This window comes from Capricornis sumatraensis, chromosome 2, assembly GCF_032405125.1.
Source record: "Capricornis sumatraensis isolate serow.1 chromosome 2, serow.2, whole genome shotgun sequence".
In the NCBI taxonomy this organism is placed as follows: domain Eukaryota; kingdom Metazoa; phylum Chordata; class Mammalia; order Artiodactyla; family Bovidae; genus Capricornis; species Capricornis sumatraensis.
Genome location: NC_091070.1, coordinates 20358751 through 20383199, shown reverse-complemented (window position 1 = coordinate 20383199; position 24449 = coordinate 20358751). Strand labels below are relative to the sequence as shown.

The window sequence follows — 24449 nt, the reverse complement described above, 5'->3', positions numbered from 1 at the left end:
CTTTTCTTAAGATTTCTTATGATTATCACACATTTCTTAAATTTATAGTTTGTTGATTTTTTTTTTGTTAATTAATGTTTTTGTGTCTTATTTAAGAAATTGTTTTCTACCCAGATACCAAAAAATACTCTCAGAGATTGTCATTTTAAAATTCCATGTTTCTTTGTTTTCACATTTCAGTTGTACTGGAAATTATTATGTTCTGTTGTCAGGTATGGATTTTAGGGTTTGTTTTTCTTTATATATAACTGGCTTAATCAGTATTTGTTATAAGGCTGTCTTTTCCTTTTTGACCTGTGGGACTCACTTTATCATAAATTGTTTTCACGTATGATGGGCATGTTTCTGGGCTCTATTCTGTTCTGTTAATAAGTTTGTGCCTATGTAGTTACACAGTCATAATTGCTATAGCTTTGTAACAAGACTTTTGATAACTAGTGGGGCAAACCTTGTACCTTGTTTTTTTTCAAGAGTGACTTTGCTACTCTTGATCTTTGATACAAACTGTAGAGTCTGCTAGGCAAAGTCTACAAGGACTTAGAGTTTTTATTAGCATTACATTGGCTATGTAGATTCCTCTGCTGAGATTCGATATCCTTACAATATTGTATCTTTCCATTTATTTAGTCGTCTTTAATGTCTCTCAGTAAAGATTTATCATTTCTCCATTAAAAGGCTTTCATAGCTTTTATTAAATTCTATCAACTTTTTCTAATTACTTTTTGTTTTTGTCCCTTTAAATGTAGTAGTTTACTTTGTTTCCAGCAACCTTATTAAACTCCCTTATTAATGGTAAAATTTTATAGATTATTTCTTGATTTGCTGCAAATGATGACAGTTTTATTTCTTCCTTTCTATGACTTATTCTTCTTGTTTAACTTTTCATTAACTATAACTTCTAACACATGGTTAAATTGAAGTAGTGTTGGTGTACATCTTTGTCTTTCTTTAATCTTAAAGAGAGTATCTTGAAGCGTTACCATTAAATAAGATCTTTTTTGCAGAATTTGCTTTTGACATCTCCTTTCCATCACTCTCCCACTTACAAATCTCTGTTCTGAGGAACAGAAATGAACAGGAAAACAAATGCACTTATTTTCAGAGCCTCTCACTGTGCTTGGTACATTAGAGCTGTCAGTTTGTTGCGTGGATGAACAAATGCAGTAGGAATGACTGCTGCTGCTTCTGGTTGCCATTGGCTGTGGTATGGCAGCTCAGAAATAATGATCTTAAATCCTGATCTTAAAGAAAGAGTCAACGTCATTTATGTATGTATTACATTTTTAACGTTTCAGGAGAGGAAATTAGCACGTTGAATTTTAGAATGTGAATATGTGAAGACAGAACATATCTTTTCTGTTTCTTGTGCAGTGATGCTTGCAATATTGTAAATTAAGGAACCATTTAAAATATACACAGGTGAGTTTTAGGCTAAATTTTCTGAAGATTTATTCTGTTTAGGGACTTTGTTTTTGTCTATTCATGCTCTTATGAACATCCTTGTGGTCTTGATTAGATTTACTGAGGTGGTACTGTGAAGTTCTAGTTAAAGCTTGAGCTGTTAATGATATTAGTTATCAACAAACTTATTTGTGACATCTTCTTTATAATTCAGATTAGACCCTTTCTACTTTCCTCTTTCCCCTGTACCTGTTTTTTTTTTTTTTAAACAGATGAGGAAATTAAGTCGTAAAGGTAGCGATTTCCTGAATTTGGTCAGTTCGATCTACCACTTACCGCAGTAGACCACTTTGCTTCTGTGGGAATTGTAAACTACTTACTCTCCAGGTACATGCTGAAATCACCATTGCCGAAAATCTGCAAGCCTTACTAGTAAAGAAAATTCTTACTCAGTCAATTTATATATTAGGACACTGTTAACTGACTAAAAGTTCTGCTTCGTAATTTGTAAAGAAGAGAAAGGTACAGCAAGTTTGCAAGAGGATTTAGTTTTTTTCTATAAAAAGCACTATTTGTTTTTTCTTTCATCTTTTTTTCTCCCTAACCTCCTTCCACTCAGTGTTGATCATTGAGCATTAGATCTAGATTATTTTTTCTCCACTGGAGATGACCCTCCGCCACAGGAGATACTTGGCAATATTTGGAGATGCTTTTGGTCATCACAGGGAGAAATACCACCAGCATCTGGTGGATAGAAGTCAGGGATGCTGCTAACCATCCTGACAATGCACAAGACGGTTCCCAGCAGCTGAGACTACATGGCCTGAAATGTCAATCATGCTGATGTTAAGAAACCTTCTGTAGATAATGGAGTTTATTTTTGGTTTTGAACTGGAAAGAGAACTTCAGTGCCTATTTGTTAAAAGGCATTATTGATATCTTAGACTGTGGCCTTTAGACTTAGACCTGGTGTTCAAATCTTATATCAGTCCTTACTGATTATGAGTACCTACATTCTCATGTGTAAGGAAAAAAAGCAGAAAGAACAGATACGATAATACACTGTAGAGTGCTGAGTAAGTGTTATTTATGTCCTCCCTTCCCACCTGAATTCCATATACCATTGACTTGGCTTACGTTGTATATTCCTCTGAGAACTTAGGGAAGTTTTTACACCTTTCAGTTTTTTTATCTGTGTAATGAGGATGATAATGTTTATAGCATAAATTTTAGGGGAATGTTTCATGAGAAAATGCAAATAAAACATGTGCTCTGTGACTAGAATATATTAAATATTTAGTGAATTTTGCTTTGTTATTAATTTTATGTTCTAATTGTAATCGTTTGAACGTGCTCTCGGAAGTGATATATAAAACTAAGAAAGATTATTCGTCAACTGATGATTGAATAAACAAAATGTGTTCTATCTTTACAATGGAATATTTGGCCAAAGAAAGATATAAAGCACTGATACATACTACAACATGTATGAACCTTGAAAACATTGTGCTAAGTAAAAGAAGCCAGTTACAGAAGATTAGTGGTTGCTGAGGGCTGATGGGAGGAGGGAGGTGGGCTAATAGCTAAATGGGTTTGCTTTTGAGATGATAAAGATGTTTTAAAATTGACTGTGGGATGGATGCCTCACCACATTCACTTTGTGAATATATTAAAAATCATCAAATTGCACAGTTTCAGTGGATGAATTGTATGATATGTGAATTACGTATCATTACAGCTGTTGCATAGGTACTAGGGAAGATGAGAGCTGTCTGTCCTTTCTGTGGTATCAAACATTTTGTTCCTTGGTTTTCACCGTGCTTACCATCTTCTGATTCTTTGCAGTCTGAATTAGAGGATGCTTTCCAGTGGAGTTAGCAGTAATATTGGTGGTTATCACTCATCACTCGTTCAGTGGGTGATAACTGCTTGTATATACTCACTTAAGATTTTGCCAAATTAGAAAAGTATTTCTCATTCTGGCCTAGATACCCTGTGTGACTTAACACCAAATGTCCAGCACACTTGAACATATTCCAGTTTTCTCACACATGGACATTTGTACACAGAGTCTGCCTTCATATTCATATCTGAGTTCCATTATATCTTGTTTTTATAGATGGGTAACTCAGACAGTAAAGAATCTGCCTGCAGTTCAGAAGACGCAGGTTCAATCCCTGGGTTGGGAAGATCCCCTGGCGAAGAAAATGGCAACCTACTCCAGTATTCTTGCCTGGGGAATCCCATGGACATAGGAGCCGGGCAGGTTATAGTCTATGGGGTCGGAAAGAGTCGGACACTACTGAGTGACTAACAACAAGTTAGAAAGCTGATTTCCATTGCTGGACATTAATTAGCCAACTGTAGTCAGTGGCCTAGACTTAGGGACCCAGTAAGCGAACAGGGACACGATGATTATTAGACCATTAATTAAAAAAACACACTAGAATTCAAACAGCTTTAGTGATAAATGCGTAAATGGAAGGTGTACTTGTAAGCAGGTTCTATTTGCCTGTATCTTTTGATTACAGTTGATGGAATATCCCACCTAAACAGGGTTAAGGTAATTTATGGCTCGCAATAGTGAAAAGTCTCTGTTTAAGGGATGTCATCAGGTGTGGCAGTGTGCAGAATTTCAAGTAACTTCATGACTGTTTCCCTTTACGAGGCTGTGCTTTTCTTTTAGTTGGTTCCTCAGACAGGTTCTCCCCTTACGGCTATAGCAGCTCCGTGACTCTTCTTCTCAGCATTTAAGACAAGCAGATACAAAGAAGTTTCTTCTCTCAATAGTAAAGCGCTTCTGACCTGAGTTGGGTCATGTGCTTATTCTGGAACAACTAATTGTTTAGACCAAGAGATTGGGATATGCTGACTGACTTTGGCCAGTAGAGCTTCCCTTTAACCCTGAGAGTGGGGTCAGCATTACCCCAGCCATATGAGAGCTTGGGTTGAGGTGATTCACCAGAAGAATTTGGGATTGCTTTTTCTTTTTGTTAACAAGGAGGTTGAATTAGATGCCAAATGGTAAAATAATCTATGTCCACAATAATGTTCAGCATATATATTAGAGCTTTTATCCTTGGTAATGATAGCTAAAAAATTCACAGACTGAGTATCAGGTAGAGTGAATAAAAAACTTGGGGCAAAAGATAAGATTATGATAATTACAATAATAATTAGGCCTGAATTATTCTAAAAGTGTGTTCTAGAGGAACCTTATTATACAGTGGTCTTAAGTGCTTTGAAATTTGTCATATCTTGTTTCCTTATTTTGGGATGCCATTATCTTTAAGTATTTTAAGTGGACTTCTCAGTTATTTGAACTTAGTACTTTTCTCTTATATCTTTCTAATGCCTGTTTTTTGGAGAAGGCGATGGCACCCCACTCCAGTACGCTTGCCTGGAAAATCCCATGGATGGAGGAGCCTGGTAGGCTGCAGTCCATGGGGTTGTGGAGAGTCGGACACGACTGAGCGACTTCACTTTCACTTTTCACTTTCATGCATTGGAGAAGGAAATGGCAACCCACTCCAGTGTTCTTGCCTGGAGAATCCCAGGGACAGATGAGCCTAGTGGGCTGCTGTCTCTGGGGTTGCACAGTCAGACACGACTGAAGCGACTTAGCAGCAGCAGCAATGCCTGTTTTACTACGTAGCATCATTTCAGTTTTTTAAACTTGTGCCTTCTAATTCAGCACATACAAATCTAAAATCTTAAGTTTCCAATTCTGTAAAACAAGTTAGTGTCCCAGTGAAATTCTGTTAATTTTAGAAGTACAGATACAAATAGCTTGACCAGAATCATCGTTCTTATGCATGTTCTTTATTGTGTTAGGCAGCTTAGACTGTACTCTTGGAGAGAACAGGTTGTGTAAGATCTCATTACCTTCTGAGCAATTTCTCTTCGCCGTTGGGAAACAAAAGGCAAATCATCTCTTTGCTACAGTGGTTTTATGGCATATATCATAAAGTGAAAGTGAAGTCGCTCAGTCGTGTCTGACTCTTTGTGACCCCATAGACTGTAGCCTACCAGGCTCCTCTGTCCATGGGATTTTCCAGGCAATAGTACTGGAGTGGATTGTCATTTCCTTCTTCAGGGGATCTTCCCAACCCGGGTCTCCCGCATTGTAGACAGACGCTTTACTCTCTGAGCCACCAGGGAAGTCCTTGTATATCATAAAGTGCATGTTATATTCAGTCTGGTGCAATTATAGTCGGGAGGAGGCCATGGCACCCCACCCCAGTACTCTTGCCTGGAAAATCCCAGGGATGGAGGAGCCTGGTGGGCTGCAGTCCATGGGGTCGCTAAGAGTCGGACACGACTGAGCGACCTCACTTTCACTTATCACTTTCATGCATTGGAGAAGGAAATGGCAACCCACTCCAGTGTTCTTGCCTGGAGAATCCCAGGGACAGGGGAGCCTGGTGGGCTACCGTCTATGGGGTCACACAGAGTCGGACACAACTGAAGTGACTTAGCAGTAGCAGCAATTATAATCAAGGCCAGTTTCTAATACTGAGTGGATGTAGAGAAATTGGGAGAGAGTTTTAAATATTTTGGAATAGTGATGTGGTTATAAAATAATTCAAATTTTTGGACTTACAGAGGAAGAATAATTTTTTTCTATTTGCTGTATTAAATACTTGAACCTCTTAGTTTTACAGGAAAAAAGTATAACTTAGAAAACAAACTAAAAGAAAACAATTGGTGTCAGAATAAGAACAATTACTCTCTTTTTCTCTTATTTTTTCCCCCCACAGTGATCCTGGTGGGGGAATTGAAATGGCTGAGTTCATTCGAGAGGCCACACCCCCAGTTGGTTGTAGTTCAAGAAATTCTTATGCTGGCCTGGATCCAAGCAACCAGGTAGGAACCTGTGTTATTCTGTTTTGCTTTTTTCCTTCCTCCTGATGGTGGTCTCAGGTGTTCTCTTGTCTGTTACAGTCAGTTGATGTTTGGGTTTATCTTGCTGATAATTTTTTGATTTGTTTACTGATCATTGTTTATTACTATTACACAGAATTTTCACATTAAGTAAGTACTTTGTTGCTGAGCACATACCACATGCTCATTGCCCGGGGTAGTTTTGATCATGATAGTTGTGAATGCCCTTAGGAACTTGTACTTATTTACCTTCACAGTGTCTGTATTGGCAACATCTCAGTCTCTTTGTGGAATGAAATGGCTTAGTTCTTAAATATGGCTGCACTTTTTGTATTCTTAATTAAACCTGCACTTTCTTCATACTGACAAAATATTGGCAGATTCCCCTGGGGAGTAAGCCTATGATTTTGCAACAAACTTTTGAACAGCCACACCTTTTACTTTTTATTTTTTGGTAGGGCTGACGAAAGGACAGCAGTGGCTAACCACCTTTGGTAACTATACTCTTGGCCTTGTGTCCATTAGACTTGCCCTGTTGCAGGAAAGAGAGTGGGGCACGAGAGGATGGTCACATCCCAGGTCGCATCCACTTGGGACAGTTGCCAAGTGTGGGTTCGTGGCTTCACACAGGAAAGAATTCAAGAGGTGTCTTAGTAAAGCGAAAGAAGGGTTATTCAGGCAGGAAACACACTGCACAGATAGAGTGTGGACCAACTCAGAAGGTAAGAGAAGCCCAGGTATGGTGTTGTCAGGCTTTATAGGGTTAAGTAGTTTCCTATCACTTAACCCTATAGTGATAGTGAAGTCACTCAGTCGTGTCTGACTCTGCGACCCCATGGACTATAGCCTACCAGGCTCCTCCATCCATGGGATTTCCAGGCAAGAGTACTGGAGTGGGTTGCCATTTCCTTCTCCAGGGGATCTTCCCAACCCAGGGATCGAACCCAGGTCTCCCGAATTGTAGGCAGACGCTTCACCTTCTGAGCCACCTGGGAAGTCCCAGGTTCATAGGCTAATGAGTGGGAGGAGTATTCCAGCCATTTTGGGGAATGGGTGGGAATTTCCAGGAACTGGGCCACTGCCTACTTTTTGACCCTTATGATCAGCCTTGAACCTGTCATGGCACCTGTGGGTGTGTCATTTAGCTTGCTGATGTGTTTTTTTTTTTAATTGAAGTATAATAGCTTTACATTATTGTATTAGTTTCTGCTGTAAAACAAAGTGTATCAGCTATATATATACATAAATCCCCTTCTACTGAACTTTCTCCCCCTCACCTCATCCCACCCCTGTAGGTCATCACAGAGCACTGACCTGAGCTCCGTGTGCAATACAGCAGGTTCCCACTGTTGTTTTTCAATCACTAAGTTGTGTCTGACTCTTTGTGACCCCATGGACTGCAGCACGCCAGGCTCCTCTGTCTTCCATTATCTCTTTGAGCTTGCTCAAGTTCATGTTCCTTGAGTCGGTGATGCTGTCTAATCTCATCCTCTGCTGTCCCCTTCTCCTTTTGCCTTCAATCTCCTTTTGCCTTCAATCTCCCAGCATCAGGGTGTTTTTCAGTGAGTCCACTCTTAGCAACAAGTGGCCAAAGTATTGGAGCTTCAGCATCAGTCCTTCCAATGAATATTCAGGGTTGATTTCATTTAGAATTGACTGGTTTGATCTTGCTGTCCAAAGGAATCTCAAGAGTCTTATCCAGCACCACAATTCAAAAGCATCAGTTCTTCAGTGCTCAGCCTTCTTTATATTCCAGCTCTCACATCTGTACATGATTACTGGAAAAAACTCTTGTTAACCTCTGTCCTGCTTCATTTTGTACTTCATGGCCAAACTTGCCTTATTCCAGGTTTCTCTTGACTTCCTACTTCTGCATTCCAATCACCGTAATGAAAAGGACATCCTTTTTTGATGTTAGTTCTAGAAGGTCTTATAGATCTTCATAGAAGCAGTCAACTTCAGCTTCTTTGACATTAGTGGTTGGGGTATAGACTTAAATTACTGTGATGTTGAATGATTTGCCTTGGAAATGAACTGAAATCATTCTCTTATTTTTGAGATTGCACCCAAGTTCTGCATTTCAGACTCTTGTTGAGCGAGGGCTACTTCATTTCTTAGGGATTCTTGCCCACAGTAGTAAATATAATGTAACTGAATTAAATTCACCCATTCCCCATCCATTTTAGTTCACTGATTCCTAAGATGTTGATGTTCACTCTTGCCATCTCCTGCTTGGCTACATCCAGTCTGCCTTGATTCATGGATTTAACATTCCAGATTCCTATGCATATGGTTCTTTATAGCACTGGACTTTACTTTTACAGACAAATCCACATCTGAGCATCGTTTCCACTTTGGCCCAGCTGCTTCATTCTTTCTAGAGCTATATTAGTGATTGCCTCCCCACTCTTCCCCATTAGCATATTGGACACCTTCCGACCTAGGGGGGCTCAGCTTCTGGTGTCATATCTTTTTGCCTTATCATAGTGTTTATGGGATTCTCAAGGCAAGAATACTGGAGTGCTTTGCCATTTCCTCCAGTGGATCGCTTTTGTCTGAACTCTTCAATATGGCCTGTCCGTCTTGGGTGGCCCTGCACAGCAGCATGACTCGGTAGCTTCACTGAGTTATGCAAGTCCCTCTGCCAAGGCTGTGATTCATGAAAGGGTGCTCACTAGCTCTTTGTTGTATAGTAAATAGGTGTCATCCCAATCTCCCCATCCTTTTCACCCTCTCCTCTTCCCTTGCTGATGTATTTCGATGAGTGTGTACTAAGGCCCAAGGTCTAAGAGAAGTAGGCTATTTTGGACCTAGTTGGTTCTAATCATTTTATGTCATTTCCTTGGGCTGTGTCATTCTTTCAAAGCTTGTGTCCTGCCTCTATCCTGTCTCAGCCCTACTTGTTTTAGGGAGGGAGTCCCATCTTGAATATATTTGACTCATGTCTGCACCTAAATGCACAGCACATCTGACTGATTTGATTTTCCTTAAAATATTAACTCTTGTATTAAAAAGGGCAGATGTCAGAAGCTGTTGTGCTACTTGGATTTTGGTGTTTTAGTTTTATACTGTTTATAACAAAAGAAATTATTGATGTAATTATTGTTATCCTTTAGGAAAGCTGAAATGAGGAAGTAAGTTGGACTTGTTGTATATTGGTAGAGAGATATTCAATACAAAGATACCGTGTTTCTTGTACATGTTTTATTATATAGCTCTTACTGCACGTAGTCATAGTGGTTTGTAAATGTCTTCAGTACTAGATCGTGAGCTCCTTGAACACTGGGACACTATCATAGTCACTGGCACCGTTCTTTCCTTCATGCCACTGCGGCCCGTCTCCTTTCCATCTTCTATTCTCCATTTCCCCCCCCACCCCCCCATTTTTTAAACTGTCGCTTATACTCCTCTCTTTCTGTCACTTACCTTCCTTAAGATGTTTTAGTGCCTGATGGTATTTAAGGCATTTTGCTTATCTGGGATGTGGAGTGGGTCTCACCCTCTCCACCTCTTACCCTCAAAGGGTTTGCAATTTCATGCATGCTCAGTCGTGTCCAACTCTTTGCGACCGCATGAACGGTAGCCCACCAGGCTCTTCTGTCCATGGGCTTTTCCAGGCAACAATATTGGAGTGGGTTGCCATTTCAGTTTCATAGTAGATATCTATAAGTAACTGAAGTTATGATATATTACCAAGGAAATATAAGTAAAAGGTGCAAAGTAATAGTTGTCATAGAAATGGTACAGAAGAGGGGCTAATGATTTCCAAGGAGAAACTAAATGTTTCCAGCTAGAGAGAGAGATGGCAAGCTTTCATGGAGGAGGTGGCCTTGCCTGATTGCCTTTAGTTAGAAGTAATTTTTGTTTTCTGATGTTCATAATTGTACCTGGACTTTCCTTTGGTCCTTCTCAAAGAGAAGAAACACTGGAGCATTTTAGTTTGTGCAGATCTATTAAGGAAAACTTCACTGCTGAGTGTGTGCAGATATCATTTTTTTCTTAATTTTTTCCTTTTCTAAATGTGTTTATTTTTAGAAAGTTAGCAGATGAAGGAAAGCTGCAAGAAGAAAATAAAATCATCTATAATGTCATAATAAAAAAGAAGTTTTTAAACAGAGATTTTAGCGTGCTTGCTCTTTGGCACTTGACTCTCTTCACTGACTATATCATGAATGTTAATACTATTAAGTGTTTCCTGCAGTGAACATCTTGAAAACTGCATTTTATTTGTATGTACTGTGGTTTATATTTTCAGTCCCTTACTGTTTCACATGTGAACAGTAACCACCGCATTATATTTGCGGGGATAAGCTTGAAACAGTTCAGAAAAGCATGAAGGATAAAAATATAACCATACATTGTATATGTTAAGATTGCTTTTGTCACCAAGTAATAGAACTCAACTAATTAAGTGACTTAAAGAAATAGGAGTTTGTCACCTACATTTGGAGCTGGTTGTGTAGCGTTTGTTCAGCAGCTAAACATTATTAGGGCTCTGGGTTGGAATTTCCCCAGGCCTTTTGGTTTTCTCTCAGAGTCGCAGAATGAGCACAGACGGCAGCTTCAATTATGATCCTGTTGAAAAGTGAAGAAGCAGGTGACAGTCTGGGGCAGAGTTGTCCTTGGTCATCATCGTCTCAGACACAGGGAGGTCTTTCCCCAGAGCCTTCCAATAGACTCTCCTGTACATTCATTGTCCAGAATGAGGGCACACACCTAGATTAGAGTCTGGGTCCTCTCTTCATAAATCAAAAGATATATGTCCAACATTTGAACAAAATGAGAGGCTTGTTAAGGAGAGAAAAAGGAAACACTTTGAGGTTGTGAGCAAATGACTACTCTATGCATATTCAAAAAACTTTTCTTTTTTAAAGTTTAAATTCTTAGAAGGATGCCACGAAATGGTACTTTCTGGTTTGTTTACTTGTTTGTAAGCTTCTGTGTAGAAAGTTATGTGTTTATTATTCTAGTAGAAAAATAACTTGTTGGTTTTTTAACTTATTTATTTAGCAGGTATGTTTAGAATGAAACTCTTTTTGCAGTAAAATGCTTTTGGGGCCTTTTTCTCCGTGTCTGTTGCAATGCTTTTTGTGGCTAATTGAAAGCAGATAGCAGGAAAAAGCAGGAGAATCAAACTTAATAAACTGTTCAAAAATATTGCAAAGCTCATTTTTTTGGTCTATACTGCTTATTAGTAGTTTTAACCTGTATGCATATGGTTATTTTTGCTGGTTTTCACTGACATAGCTTTCATATGTGTAGTGTATGCATATTAAGTGTATAGCTCAGTACGTTTTTACATGAAGTGTACACCCATTTAATTGCCATCCAGACCAAGAAAGTCCCTCATGCCCCTTTAAAGTCATCATTAGCTATACTTTTACCAAATTTCTCATTATATACTTCTGTTCAGTTGAATCAGTTGAAGGGGAAGATTTGGCAAAATGCCAGGTATTCTGTGAATTTTCTTGGTTTTAGTATAAAGATACTAAATTTGCTTGACTGTTCTCTTCTCGAATCCCTTGTAAACAGATTATAACAAGAACTACTCAGACTTGTTGATTTAGTTAACTGTCATGTTGTTGTATTTGGTTTCCTTAATGTGTTCATGGAATTTGTGGTATTTGTTTATATGATTGTTATAATAGTATAATACATGATGATTATAAAATTTTAGGGAAATTGTATACCATCTTGAGTATAAGCCCTAAAAACCCCACAGATTTATAATAGTGTTCTGTTTGTAGAGTTTGTGCTAAAAATTCCTTTTTCTTAAATGCCTTAGTTTTTTTTTTATTACTATTTTTAGAAAATGCGTTATAGCAGCCTACAAAGAACTTTCTGCCTGAAACTCAGGAAAGTACATATTGATGCACTAACAATTTGACAGGAAGATTTAGGTTGCTCTTTGTTACGATGTTTTATCCTCCAAACTTTCCCTTTATAACCCCTGATAAGACTACATTTATTTCAGGTAAACTTGACACCTAGTTTTGCTTTGTTTATAACTGGAACATGTCATGATGCAATGTGAAACTGATAACGACTGTTTGACACAGATTGTCTGGGATTGGAGGCTCTCCCCCCCGGGGGCTCCATCAGCCCTGAGCACGCGCGGGATTCAGTGTCCTGCTTGTGTGTGCTGGGTGTGCCGCACGCGCTGCAGCAGTGTGGCTCTGATATGTCATGGCCTTTTGGTGAGAGTGACTGGTAGCTTGTTCTGATGATATCACCTCATTTGATAGTCTTGCTAGCCTGTGCTGATGGCACAGCTAGCATTGTGTTTACTTCATGTCATGTTTGCAGATTGGATCTGGCTCCTCTCGTCTGGGAACAGCAGCAACTATTAAAGGTGGGTATGGTCTTCCCTGAACATTACCTCTGACTTTCCATTTCTTTTTTGGTCATAGTAAAGATAATTAATTGTATCGTGTATTTACGTGTAATGAAAAATCATTCTTGAAATTATTTTGTGGATAAAATTATGTATCTTGTATTAAAGATTGCTGGTTTTAAATTGTGGTCCCTTTTCAACAGGACCAAGTGACTTTCACTTTTTTTATCATCCAAATTTCATAACAGTATTTTAACCACTTGGCTTATACTGTATGAATTGTACATTTTGATCTTTAAGAAACTTCTTTGCTTCTTTGCTTTGAGGGAAAATGCTTTCATGGGTTTTAGTGGGGTTCATAGAAAACGAATTTAATGTGAAACCGTTAAATTAGGCACAAATAAGACACTAAAAATTTTTTTTCCCCAATACATCAGGTATATCTCATTTATTCAATACATCTATGTCAAATAAATTAATTATTATTTTGCCCTGTAACTTTATAACTTTCTACTTTTTCCTGGGAGGGACTTTTAAATTGTTTCAAGTTATTACATAATTTGCGTTTCATTTTTAAAACTTCTTTTGAAAGAAATAGTTGTATTAGCTAGTATTATGAGGCCTTTCCATATTTGGTTTGTAGCATATGTGATCTGACAGTCCGTGATGGTTCCCGTCAGTTTAATGCATCTTCTTTTATTGTAACCCCTGATACAAAAACTGCTTTAGTTAATAAATATCTACTATACTCTCTTATGTCCTTCTTTGTTAAGCCACCTGCACAGCTTTTACTTTTAATATAATGTCGTTTTGGGTTTCTCTTAACTTTGTAGGAGATACAGACACCGCTAAGACTTCTGATGATATCAGCTTAAGTCTGGGCCAGAGCTCTAGTCTTTGTAAGGAGGGAAGTGAAGAACAAGGTAAGAATAATTGACTTCATGGCAGCATCATGTATTGTGATGACCAGGGTGAGTTTTCTGCCATGTGCTGCTCATATTTTGGCAGAAGTTTGTAATAATTTAGTGTGGCTTTTTAGAAACGTGGAAATAAAATGATTCGCTAGCATAGCAGTAGCACAGTGTGATAGGTACTCATAGCTTTTGGAATTCGGCTTCACATGTTCTGCCAGGTAGACAGAGAAACTTGGTGAGCATATGCCATAGAATGAATATGAGATGGGAGGTAAGAATATACTCTTCCTTTAGTTGGTCAGAACATCTTGCTTAGCTTACTGATAACCCAGTGTGTAAAGCTGTTCTTTTCCATCCAGTGTGACCTCTAAATGCCAACTGCTGCATATGTTGCCCGGCTGCAGAGACAACAGTGTGTGTGACAGAGAAATAACTTGCTGTTGGACTTACTGAGAAACTGTCTGCCTCCAACATGGTGTCTTCTTGTAGCAGATTTGTAATGTAAATTTTGGTTTTAAGTGATTTTTTTTTTTCTCCTTATTCAATTTCATTGTAAATGAGTACTTTGGATTTTATAGAGTTCTTTTTCTTTTAAAGAACTGCCACATTTCTGAGTTTGATTATTAATTTTCAGACATGAAAGGATGGATATGCCATAACCCATTTCCAGTTGAGATTATCCCAGGTTATATAATCAGTGAGCCAGAATTGGATTAGAAACCTGTCTCTCTATTTCCAGCCTGGTTTTTTTTGTTGTTAGCTTATGGGTGATGTTTGGTAAGCAGGCAAACTGATAAATTTCCTATTATACTTCATTATGAAACTTATTTATAGGGTTACAGATCGATCATTGAATGGAGACATTTTCCCACTAATTTAGTGTTTTACCCAGGTTTGATTCTTACAAGGATATTTTGTTAGAATTTTAGGTTTATCACTGTAATTGCTTTTGGAGAATTGCAGTACCTCATCATTATTCATTTGCTTTGGTGCACCACCCCTCACAGCCTGTCTCCTCCCCTTAAAAAATGCAGTTGAATGTACTGTGTGGTCTGAAAGCTATTTTCTTATGAAAGGGAAAGGTGAATTCATCTCTGAGAAGCACAGTGTTCTTTTGTAGAATACATAATCAGCAGTGTCTCAGAAACTGGGTAGTGATCATAGAGGGGCTAGTGCCCCTGCACTTAACGGGTCATAGGTCTGTTCATTTTCACCTGGGAAGTACCTTGTGTGAGCAAGAATGTAGTAGTCTGTCAGGTTGGGAATTATACTCACACAGATCTACCCTGGCAGGTACATATTGACGCAGACAGTGATGACATATTCAGTCACTGAGTGCATACTGTTGTCCTGTGAAGAATCAGCATACTTCTCCTTTAAAGCTTTGTCAGCCACATGGCCTCTGTTGCAGCTATTCAACTTTGTTGTTGTAGAGTGAAAGAGGCTGTAAACAACCTATCAATGAGTGGGAATGACTGTGTTATACTAAAACTTTATTTACAAAAGCAGGCAGAAAGCCACTTTGGCTCTATAGGCCTTCGTTAATCAAACCCTGGTTTAGGTCATCTCTTAAGCACTTGCTGTGTGTTCACCCAGTTAATCTTCACGACAGACATTTGAAGTTCACAGTGTTATTATTCTTGCTTTACAGAGGAGCGGAGTTATAAGAAACTTGCCCCAAGTCACCCATATGCAAAGTAGCAGTCGTGTAGTTCAAATGTAGTTCTAAATTCTGCTTTTAATCACTATGCTATACTACTTTCGTACAGTTTTATAACTTGCTTTTATCATATAGCATTTTCCCCATGTATTTAGCAATTATTGAGTACTCATGTGTGCCTGATACCATTCTAAGTACTAGAAATCAGTTGATGAACAGACAGAATTTTCCACCATTGTGGCTTTCATGCCCTTAGTATGGAAACATGCTACTGTGAATCAAACGTGTATGCAGTGATATGGAATGGTGGGGTGGGCGCTGTGGGCATTGTAAGTTTAAATATTACAGGGTGGTCGAGGGGGAGTCTTGCTGAGAGCAGAGGCCTGCAGGAGAAGGAGTGAGCCGCGCAGGCGCTCTGGGAGGAGGGAGACTGCCTCCGTGCAGAGCTAACAGCACGGGCAGAAGCCCCAGTGCAGGAGCATGCCTGTCAGAACAGTGTGGCTGCTGCAGAGCCAGTGAGGGGCCAGGTTACAGGCTTGTGAGCCGATTTATTTTATTTATTTTTTAAAAAATGTTTATTTATCTGACTTTCCTGGGCCCTTGTTGTGGCATGTAAGATCTTTAGTTGTGGCATGCACACTCCTAGGTGCAGCGTGTGGGATCTAGTTCCCTGACGAGGCATTGAACCCAGGCCCTCTGCTTTGGGAGCGCAGAGGCACTGGACCACCAGGGAAGTCCCTTGTAAGCCATTTTAGAGATTTTGCTTTCAATTTCCAATGAGATGAACAGCTGTATAGAGTTTCCAGCAGAGAAGTATCATCATCTCTATTACATTGGAACAGTCATTTTGGCTGCTGTATTGTTTGAGTATGTATTAAAAGGGTCAGAGGCTGATGCAGTTGGCAGATTATTGCAATAATCAGAGCACAGATCAGGGTAGTGAGAGGTGGTCTGACTGTGTGTGCTTAGTTGCTCAGTAGTGTCCAACTTTTTGCGACCCCATGGCCTGTAGCCCCCAGGCAGCTCTGTCCATGGGGATTCTTCAGGCAAGAATCCTGGAGTAGGTTGTCATGCCCTCCTCCAGGGGATCTTCCCAACCCAGGGATTGAACCCAGGTCTCCTGCATTGCAGGTGGATTCTTTACCAGCTGAGCCACCAGGGAAGCCCAGTCTGACTGTGGCGGATGTTAATGAAAGGATATGATGAATTTGGAAATAGCATGTGAAAGAAGTAGTAGTCATAGATGATTCTAAGATTTGGGGATTAAATCATGGGGAGGATGGATTCTCCATTAACTGAAAAGGAGAAAACTGAGAAGGAGCAGATTTAGAAGTGGGGAGAGTATGGTGAAGGGCATGAGAAGGGGTTCATTTAGGGCATATCAGGTATGAGTTGCTGTAGGACCTCTAAACAACAGTAGTTAGTAGATAATTAGATAGGCTTGGATTTCAGATAAGAAATCTGGGTTGAGGTTTTAAGTTTAGGAGTTTTCAGTATATAAATTTAAAAAAAAAGATTCAGTTATGTCAGACGTGGGGTTGGGTTAATATGAAGTTCATGAACTAGCAGGGAATGCCTATATCGTTAGCTGGGCCTGGAGTCCTGGGCCTGGTTCCCTGATCGAGATTGCTGTAGGTCTGGGCTGCGGTTTGGCACCACCTAGTGGCTGTTGTTCATTCTGGCTTAAATAGCTGAGACTCTGCTGGCTCTCTGGCTGCTTTGGATTTACAGGACAGTGACCTTTAGTTATTTGGTTAGCAGTTAGTTGACTAGTTGGCACTCATTCTATCAGCCTGATTCAGGATGATTGGGAGAAAACTGAGATTGTGGGCATGTGTCAGGTATGTTTTCTAAGAAGGGATTATCTGCAGTTTCCCTCCTTAGCTTCATTCATGTCTTCCCTACCCAAGATCAGAACTCTAGTCCATCCCTGTGTGAGTACTGAGGCTGGGTAGAAGACAGAGAAACTAATTACAAGGTATTTCTGAATTTTAGTTATTACGGGGCCAGAATATTGGATGAGATGTATGAGAGAGAGAGAGTATAGGTAGAAAAATGAAGGAGTTCCAACAGTCGAGCTCTGAGCCACTGCAGTCTAATAAGTCCAGGAGACTGAATTGGAGCAACTGGTGAGGCAAAGGGGCACATCCCCACATCTCAGGGAGAGTGATCCGCTTTGTCAGAGATTGCTGGTAGGCCAAGTTATATGAGACTGAGACTTGACCGTTGAACTTCACAGCACAGAGGATGTTGGTGAGCTTGATAGCTTCTTAATGGGGTGGGAGTAGAATACATGTCAGAGGAGAATAATTGAAAACAGTGACTATAGACTACTTTTTGGTGAATTTCATCGGAGGTTGTTATAAAACTCCTTAAAACAAAAAACTATAAAAACATGCCATAAAAAGGTTGAGTAAATTATATTGTCTTAATAATAACACTATGCAGGTACTAAAATGTATTTAAAGAGTACACAATAATATGAGAAAATATCTAAAGTGAAAAAGATGGCACTGTATAAAAAACATGACTGGGTTTCCCTAGTGGCTCAGTGGTGAAGAGTCTGCCTGCCAATGTGGGAGACACGGGTCCAGTCCCTTATTCAGGAGGATCCTGCATGCCTCGGAGTGGCTAAGTTCATGCGTCACAACTGGTGAGCCTGTGCTCTGGAACCTGGGAGCTACAACTACTAAGCCCACATACGGCAGCGGCTGAGGCCCATGAGCCCTGGAGCCCGTCTCTGCAACAAGAGAAGCCACCGCATGAGAAGCCCACACATTGCAACTGGGGAATGGCCCCACTCGCCACAACTGGAGAAAGGCCCGCGCAGCAGCAAAGATCCAGCAGAGCCCAAAAGCTATTTGTAAATAAAATTATTTTTAAAAATATGGTTCCAATCTGTAAGCGTGTAAGAGAACACTAAGGGTATGTGTGCATATGTTCGCAGGAATGTTAAAAGTAATATACCGTATTTAGCCATAAAAGAGAATAAAGTCCTGATACATAATATAGCGTGCAAAGTGAAAGAAGTCAGATACAAAAAGTCACATTGGAACATTATATAGTTTATTTACATGAAATGTGCAGAATAGGCAAGTGCATAGGGACAGGAGTGGTTGCCAGAGGCTGAAGAAGGAAATGAGTATAATGGGTATACGTTTCTTTTTGGGATGATGCAAATGTTCTAGAATTAGACAGTGGTCATGAGTGCCCAAATCTGTGACTGTACTAAAAACCACTGAATTTTATTCTTAAAAGGGTGAGTTTTATGACATGTAAATTATATGACAAAGAAAGGAAAAAAGTGATACACCAAAAAATATTAACAGTTATCTCAGTGGCAGAAATGTAAATCATTTTCTTCTTCATACTTAACTGGATTTTATAGAATTAACATTTTACTTTTATAAACAAAAACCATAACTTCCTCCTCTGTTCTAGATCATCCCCAGCAATTATAAAAAACAAACGGCTTTATTTCTCTTACATTCCTGAAAAAATCCACCTCTCTTCCTTTATCCTCACCTCCTCTGTTACCTGTCACCTTGTATCTCTGGTGTCCTTTACATGAATAATCTTTTCCAGAACCTTGTACAAATATCTGATTTTATCTTTTAGCAGGAATTTCTAGAAGTAGATTATTGATCAAACGGTAGGTATGCTTTTTGAAGGTTTTTGGTTACCTTGCCAGATTTCTTTGTAGAAGGTTGGTTGCACCAGTTTGCACACCATGAATAGTGTGTTAGATGCCTTTCTTAATCTGAATACTACTAGTAGCAATCACTGGAAAAAACCTTAATTGGGTGAAAAATAGTATCTCTCTGGGTTGATTTGATCCTGTCTTTGACAGTATTGCTACCAGGAAGAAAAAAATGTCTTAAGAAAGCATGTTTACTTAAAATTTCCTAAAACCACCTAAAATTCTTCCTGACAGAGTCAAACTTACTATGATATGTTTATTTAGCAACACTGAAGAAACCAAATGCATTAAATTAAATTTGGCTATGTCTTTTAAAATGAAAAACTTAAATTTCTGCTTCATTAATGTCTTGGGAGTTGGTATTTTTTTAAAAGTCTATTGTATGTTAGAATTAGTGATTTTCAACTACTTGCTCAGTTAAGTTTTTGTTTTATAAAATATCCTTGAAATGTGAATATTACATCACCCCCTAATTGCTTAATAGGGATATATATTGAGAGTTTTTAAAAATAACATTATAAATTAATACTATAGAAAAGTAAATGCAGGGATGGTTTTTAAATTTGGTTTTTTTAGAGACTGTAAGAACCCAGCTATAGCGGCACAGTTTTGAACAGATGGAAAGAATATTGGTTTCACTTATCTTGAGGACTTTAAGACACAAGATAGGTCATTTATAAAATCACAGTTTTTATGGTACCTTCTAGAGAGTATCTCTAGTTTAGATTTTTAGTTGTTTACATCTAACTTACATTAAGCTTTTTTTGAAGTCTGTAAATATTTCTAGAAGTCATTCTTATTTTATATTAATCTTAGTGGAAAAATTATGCTTTTATTATTTAAAGTGACTACTGGGAAGAATCTGACTTATTATAGACTGTTAACTCTATTTTTCTTATTCAGTTATGACAAATAAGACAATAATATTTCTTTTTTATTGAACTAACAGCAAACTCAGCAATCCTTGTCTGTTAAAAGGTATATTAAAAAATCAGCTATTGTACACTTTGGTTGTCAAGCTATGTTTCAAGATAAATGAGAATGTAGGTAGGTGGGTAGATGGGTTTATTTATATTTTTAATCTATCTTTATGTGTGTATAGTATATATGATAACTCAGGTCACTAATCCCTGCCCTAAATGAAAGGTTAAGGAATAATCTTACAGATGGGGGGGGGATATGTATTTTTTTTTCATGAAGCATTTTTAATTGCTGCATCAGTGGTAAAAGATAAAATGTAGTATTTTGCCCTGTAATTATTATTTTGATATTTTCAACCATTGTGAACAGGAAGACATCTTCTATCATTATACCATATCTTGTCTGGGCCTTGGTCAACCTTTTGATTCTTTTTGTTTCTGATTACTCTGTTTTTGTGGATTTGAAAAATCAATTATATTAGTTCTTCAAAAAGATTTTAAATTATCTAGGTAAAATAATGATAGCTACCATTAATTGTGCCAGGCATTGTGTTAGGGAAGTATGTTATTAACTCAGTTATCCCGTGGTGAGATTGATATCACAGTTTACAGATGAGGAAGCAGAGGCTTGAAAAGGTAACCCACCTTTACCCAGTTACTAAGTTTGGTACAGAACTTACACAGAAATCCAGGTCTGTTTCAAATGTAATCCTTTGTTGCTTCTTATTTTATTGTTGATAGTCCATAGAACTTTTTCTGAGGTTCGTTGAAGATTTGGAAGTTCAGTTCATTCCATTAGTAGAATGCTTTCTTTCTTTAGCTGGGAAATAGAAAGAAGCCCTTTGGAACGACTGGCCAACTGTTATTCAGTGAGCTACTTGGGAAATAGTTTATGCTTAATTTATGGTACACTGTGAATTCTTTCCATTGTTAGACAGTAGAAAAAACAGATTATAGATTTGTGTTAACGTTTCCAAATATATGTTTGAAACAGATTTGGCAGCTGACCGGAAGCTCTTCCGCCTGGTCTCCAATGATTCCTTCATCTCCATTCAGCCGTCCTTATCCTCATGTGGACAGGACTTACCAAGGGACTTCAGTGACAAAGTGAGCCTGCCAAGTCACAGCCACCACCACCACGTCGAGCAGTCTCTATCCAATGCCTGTGACACAGAAGTAGCTTCTCTTGTCCCTTTACATTCGCACTCTTACAGGAAAGATCACCGGCCGCGGGGTGTACCACGGACTTCTAGCTCTGCTGTGGCTTTCCCAGACACCTCACTGAATGACTTCCCTCTGTATCAGCAAAGGCGTGGGTTGGATCCTGTTAGTGAGTTAGAATCTTCCAAGCCTCATTCTGGATCCAAAGAATCCTTGGTGGAAAATGCGTGTTTACCTGGGGAATTTCAGCTGGTTGGCGAGCTGAAAAACAGTAATTCTCAGCCACCTACCAGAAGTGGGAAGAGCAAACCCTTGAACGCAGACAAAAGCATGGACAGCTTGCGAAGCCTGAGCACGCGCAGTAGTGGCTCCACGGAGAGCTACTGCAGCGGGACGGACCGGGACACCCACAGCACCGTCAGCAGCTACAAAAGCGAGCAGACCAGCTCCACTCACATCGAGAGCATCTTGTCGGAGCACGAGGAGTCTCCCCAGGTGGCAAAGAAGAGCAGTCAGAAGAAAGAGGGCTGCGCCGAGGCAGAGGACAAGAACAGCTGCGCCGGTGACGAAAGGACTAGCGGAGCAAAGACTGCCGTGGACGAGAGCACGGACAGCGGGGCTCAGGGGGCCAAGGAGCCTAACGGCTCTGGGGGCGCGCACGGCCAGAAAGGCCTCAGCACCTCTGCGTCTGAAGAAGCCAATAAAAACCCCCACGCAAATGAATTCACTTCCCAGGGGGACACACCACCTGGGAAGACTGCTGAAAACCAAGAGCAGGAGGGTGAGAAGCCAGCTGTGTCAGTGGACTCGCAAGTCAGTAAAGATGTTGGTGGAAAGCACAAGGAGGGGGATGTGCGACCTAAATCCTCCAGCCTAATCCACCGGACAGCCTCTGCCCATAAGTCAGGCAGGAGACGGACAGGGAAAAAGCGGGCCAGCAGTTTCGATGCAAGTCGGCATAGGGACTATGTGTCCTTTCGAGGTGTCTCTGGTACCAAGCCGCGTAGCGCTATATTCTGTCACGACGAGGACTCCAGTGACCAAAGTGACCTGAGCAGAGCGTCCAGCGTCCAGTCTGCTCACCAGCTTGGCAGCGATAGCTCTTCTAGCACCACTTCTCATTCTTGTCAGTCTCCTGAGGGCAGATACAGTGCCCTCAAGACCAAACACGCCCCTAAGGAGAGGGGCACCGACTCTGAGCATACACACAAAGCCCACCTGGGCCCTGAAGGAACTGGCAAAAAGCGGACAGCACGGCGGACTTCCAGCACAAATAGTGCCAAGACTCGGGCCCGAGTGTTGAGCCTGGACAGCAGCACAGTAGCGTGTCTGAATGACTCCAGTAGGCTAATGGCGCCTGAAAGCGTAAAACCCTTAACGACTTCAAAATCCGATCTGGAGGCCAAAGAGGGAGAGGTGCTAGATGAGCTATCTTTATTGGGACGGGCTTCCCAGTTAGAGACAGTCACTCGGTCTAGGAATAGCTTGCCAAGCCAGGTTGCTTTTCCTGAAGGCGAAGAGCAAGACGCGGTCAGTGGAGGTAAGTAAATTGCAGGAGGAGATTCACCCAAGAATCTCTGCAGTCTTTGATGCTGTTGATTGGATGCTACTTTTCAAGTATATTTTGTGTTAACAGCCCCATATCCACTATGTTGTTAAAATAAACTTTCTTTCCATGAAGAAGAAGATGGTTATCTTAAAAAAGGTTTTGATCTGAACACCGAGAAAATGTTTTTTGTTGTATTATATATCAGTTTGTTTCCATGGCATTCACCTTTTCTAAGCCGTTGGCCACCTGTTAATGTTTTACCAGGAATAGCAAAAAAATTGGTCCCCTTCCTCCTTTGTACAACCACAGTAACAACAAAATGTAGAACTTTATTAGGGTACCAAACCATTTTTAGTTATCTCTTATACACTGTGTGCCACTGAACTTTGAGAATGAGATCTCTCAACCTGTTACATAAAATTTTTCCAAATATTACTTTAGCTCTATGTACTTTGAAAACATATGGCTTTTTTCTTTGTTTCTGTCTTAGGTATTTTCTTGCTTACTCAAGTTTTAGTCATTAAACCATTTTTCTGTAACTTCACATTAAAGTTTATTAATCTACGTTTGCAGTTTATTATCCATTAGTGGATATATGATGCTCCGTGTGATAACAGTTAATAGTGCTTTGGTTAAAGTATGAGCTTACTGATTTCTGGTTTATGCGGAATTGTGCAGAATTCAGTAGGTGATTTTGTATTGTCAGTGTGTGTTGGCCATTTTGTTTATTTCAGAGTTATCTCTTGGTATTTCCTCCTGCCCAGAATAGTTTGCTTATTCTGTTTCGGTTATTATGGAGTCTCGTTCTTGAATCAAATCAGAAGAATGAAGTCTTCTGTTGATAGCGCGTGACTTTTTTATCATCTGCCTCATATCCTTTAATAAAGCTTATGTCTTTGGCTTTATAGTTTATAGTCTATTGGTACAGTAACATTTAGTCTTTTATGAAAAGTTAAGCTGAGTTTTTGTTTGCACAAGCATACTGAAACAAGGAACATGCTTTTTCTCAAAGAATTCTAATTTTACCCACAATTTTTTAAGTCCATAATGTAGTAAACATTCTCTTGCTTCTTTTGGTATAGTTTATAACAGATTAATTTTTAATAGGAATGTAAAAAGTGATCTTTAGTGCCTAAGGAAGAAACTAGTCTGACTTAAATATTGAGAACTAATTATATCTGAAGTGATTATAATCATTTGGTAACAATATAGTAATTAACTTCTCAAGTCTTTGATGTGGCTGTCAATCTGCTTTTTGTAACAGGTCTGAAATGCTTTTAGTGATTTCTCACACAAATCATGTGTGTTTGCAATATGCAGGAAACCATTGGGTTTTAAATTATAGCTTAATTTTTATTAAAAGTGTGATTAAAATAAATTCTAAGAATGAGCATGCAATGATAGAACACTATTGCCATTCTAAATGTTGTTGAAATGTAAGTAAAAAGATAGTACATCTTACGCTTTCGTATTAAAAATGCCATTTCCTTTTCATAGGGAATGTAGGGTGTTCTGTTTTTTTAGGAAAAGTTACATGAGGTCTTATTTGATCTTTGATTAATATGAGCCCTCATTTTTCAGATTTCAGCTTTTGTTTTGTGTTCTTATTTTTATAAAAAAAAAGCAAACTATCCACTATTAAAAAAAAATAAGGAACTAAAAATTTCCATCTATTTCACTTCAGTGGAAAAAATTTTATCATCTGTGGGCTGTTAAAAACATTCTTTTGCCAAAGGAAGACATTGTCGGAACTGTTTTTATCTGAGCTTCATTGTGTTTAGAATAAAAATAAGAACAAAACTAAACTGCTTAAATATATTGGATTTATATTTAGTTCGTTTTCATCTCATTTTGTTAGTGTCTTGGTTTCTTGGAAGATTGGAGGGAGTGGGAGGCAATGTATTTTGGGTTTCATTATTTAAAAGT

General features: G+C 39.1%; 1 protein-coding gene across 2 annotated transcripts in view; it reads left to right on the top strand.

Moving 5' to 3' along the window:
- Positions 1 to 24449, top strand: part of PCNX1 (pecanex 1) — a 184813-nt gene that overhangs the window by 34998 nt on the left and 125366 nt on the right. For both annotated transcript variants that reach the window (XM_068961318.1, XM_068961307.1), the window contains exons 3-6: positions 6162 to 6267; positions 12592 to 12637; positions 13453 to 13542; positions 20808 to 22514. In XM_068961318.1, coding sequence (XP_068817419.1) covers positions 6162 to 6267; positions 12592 to 12637; positions 13453 to 13542; positions 20808 to 22514 — 1949 coding nt within the window. The remainder of the gene's footprint in view (positions 1 to 6161; positions 6268 to 12591; positions 12638 to 13452; positions 13543 to 20807; positions 22515 to 24449) is intronic.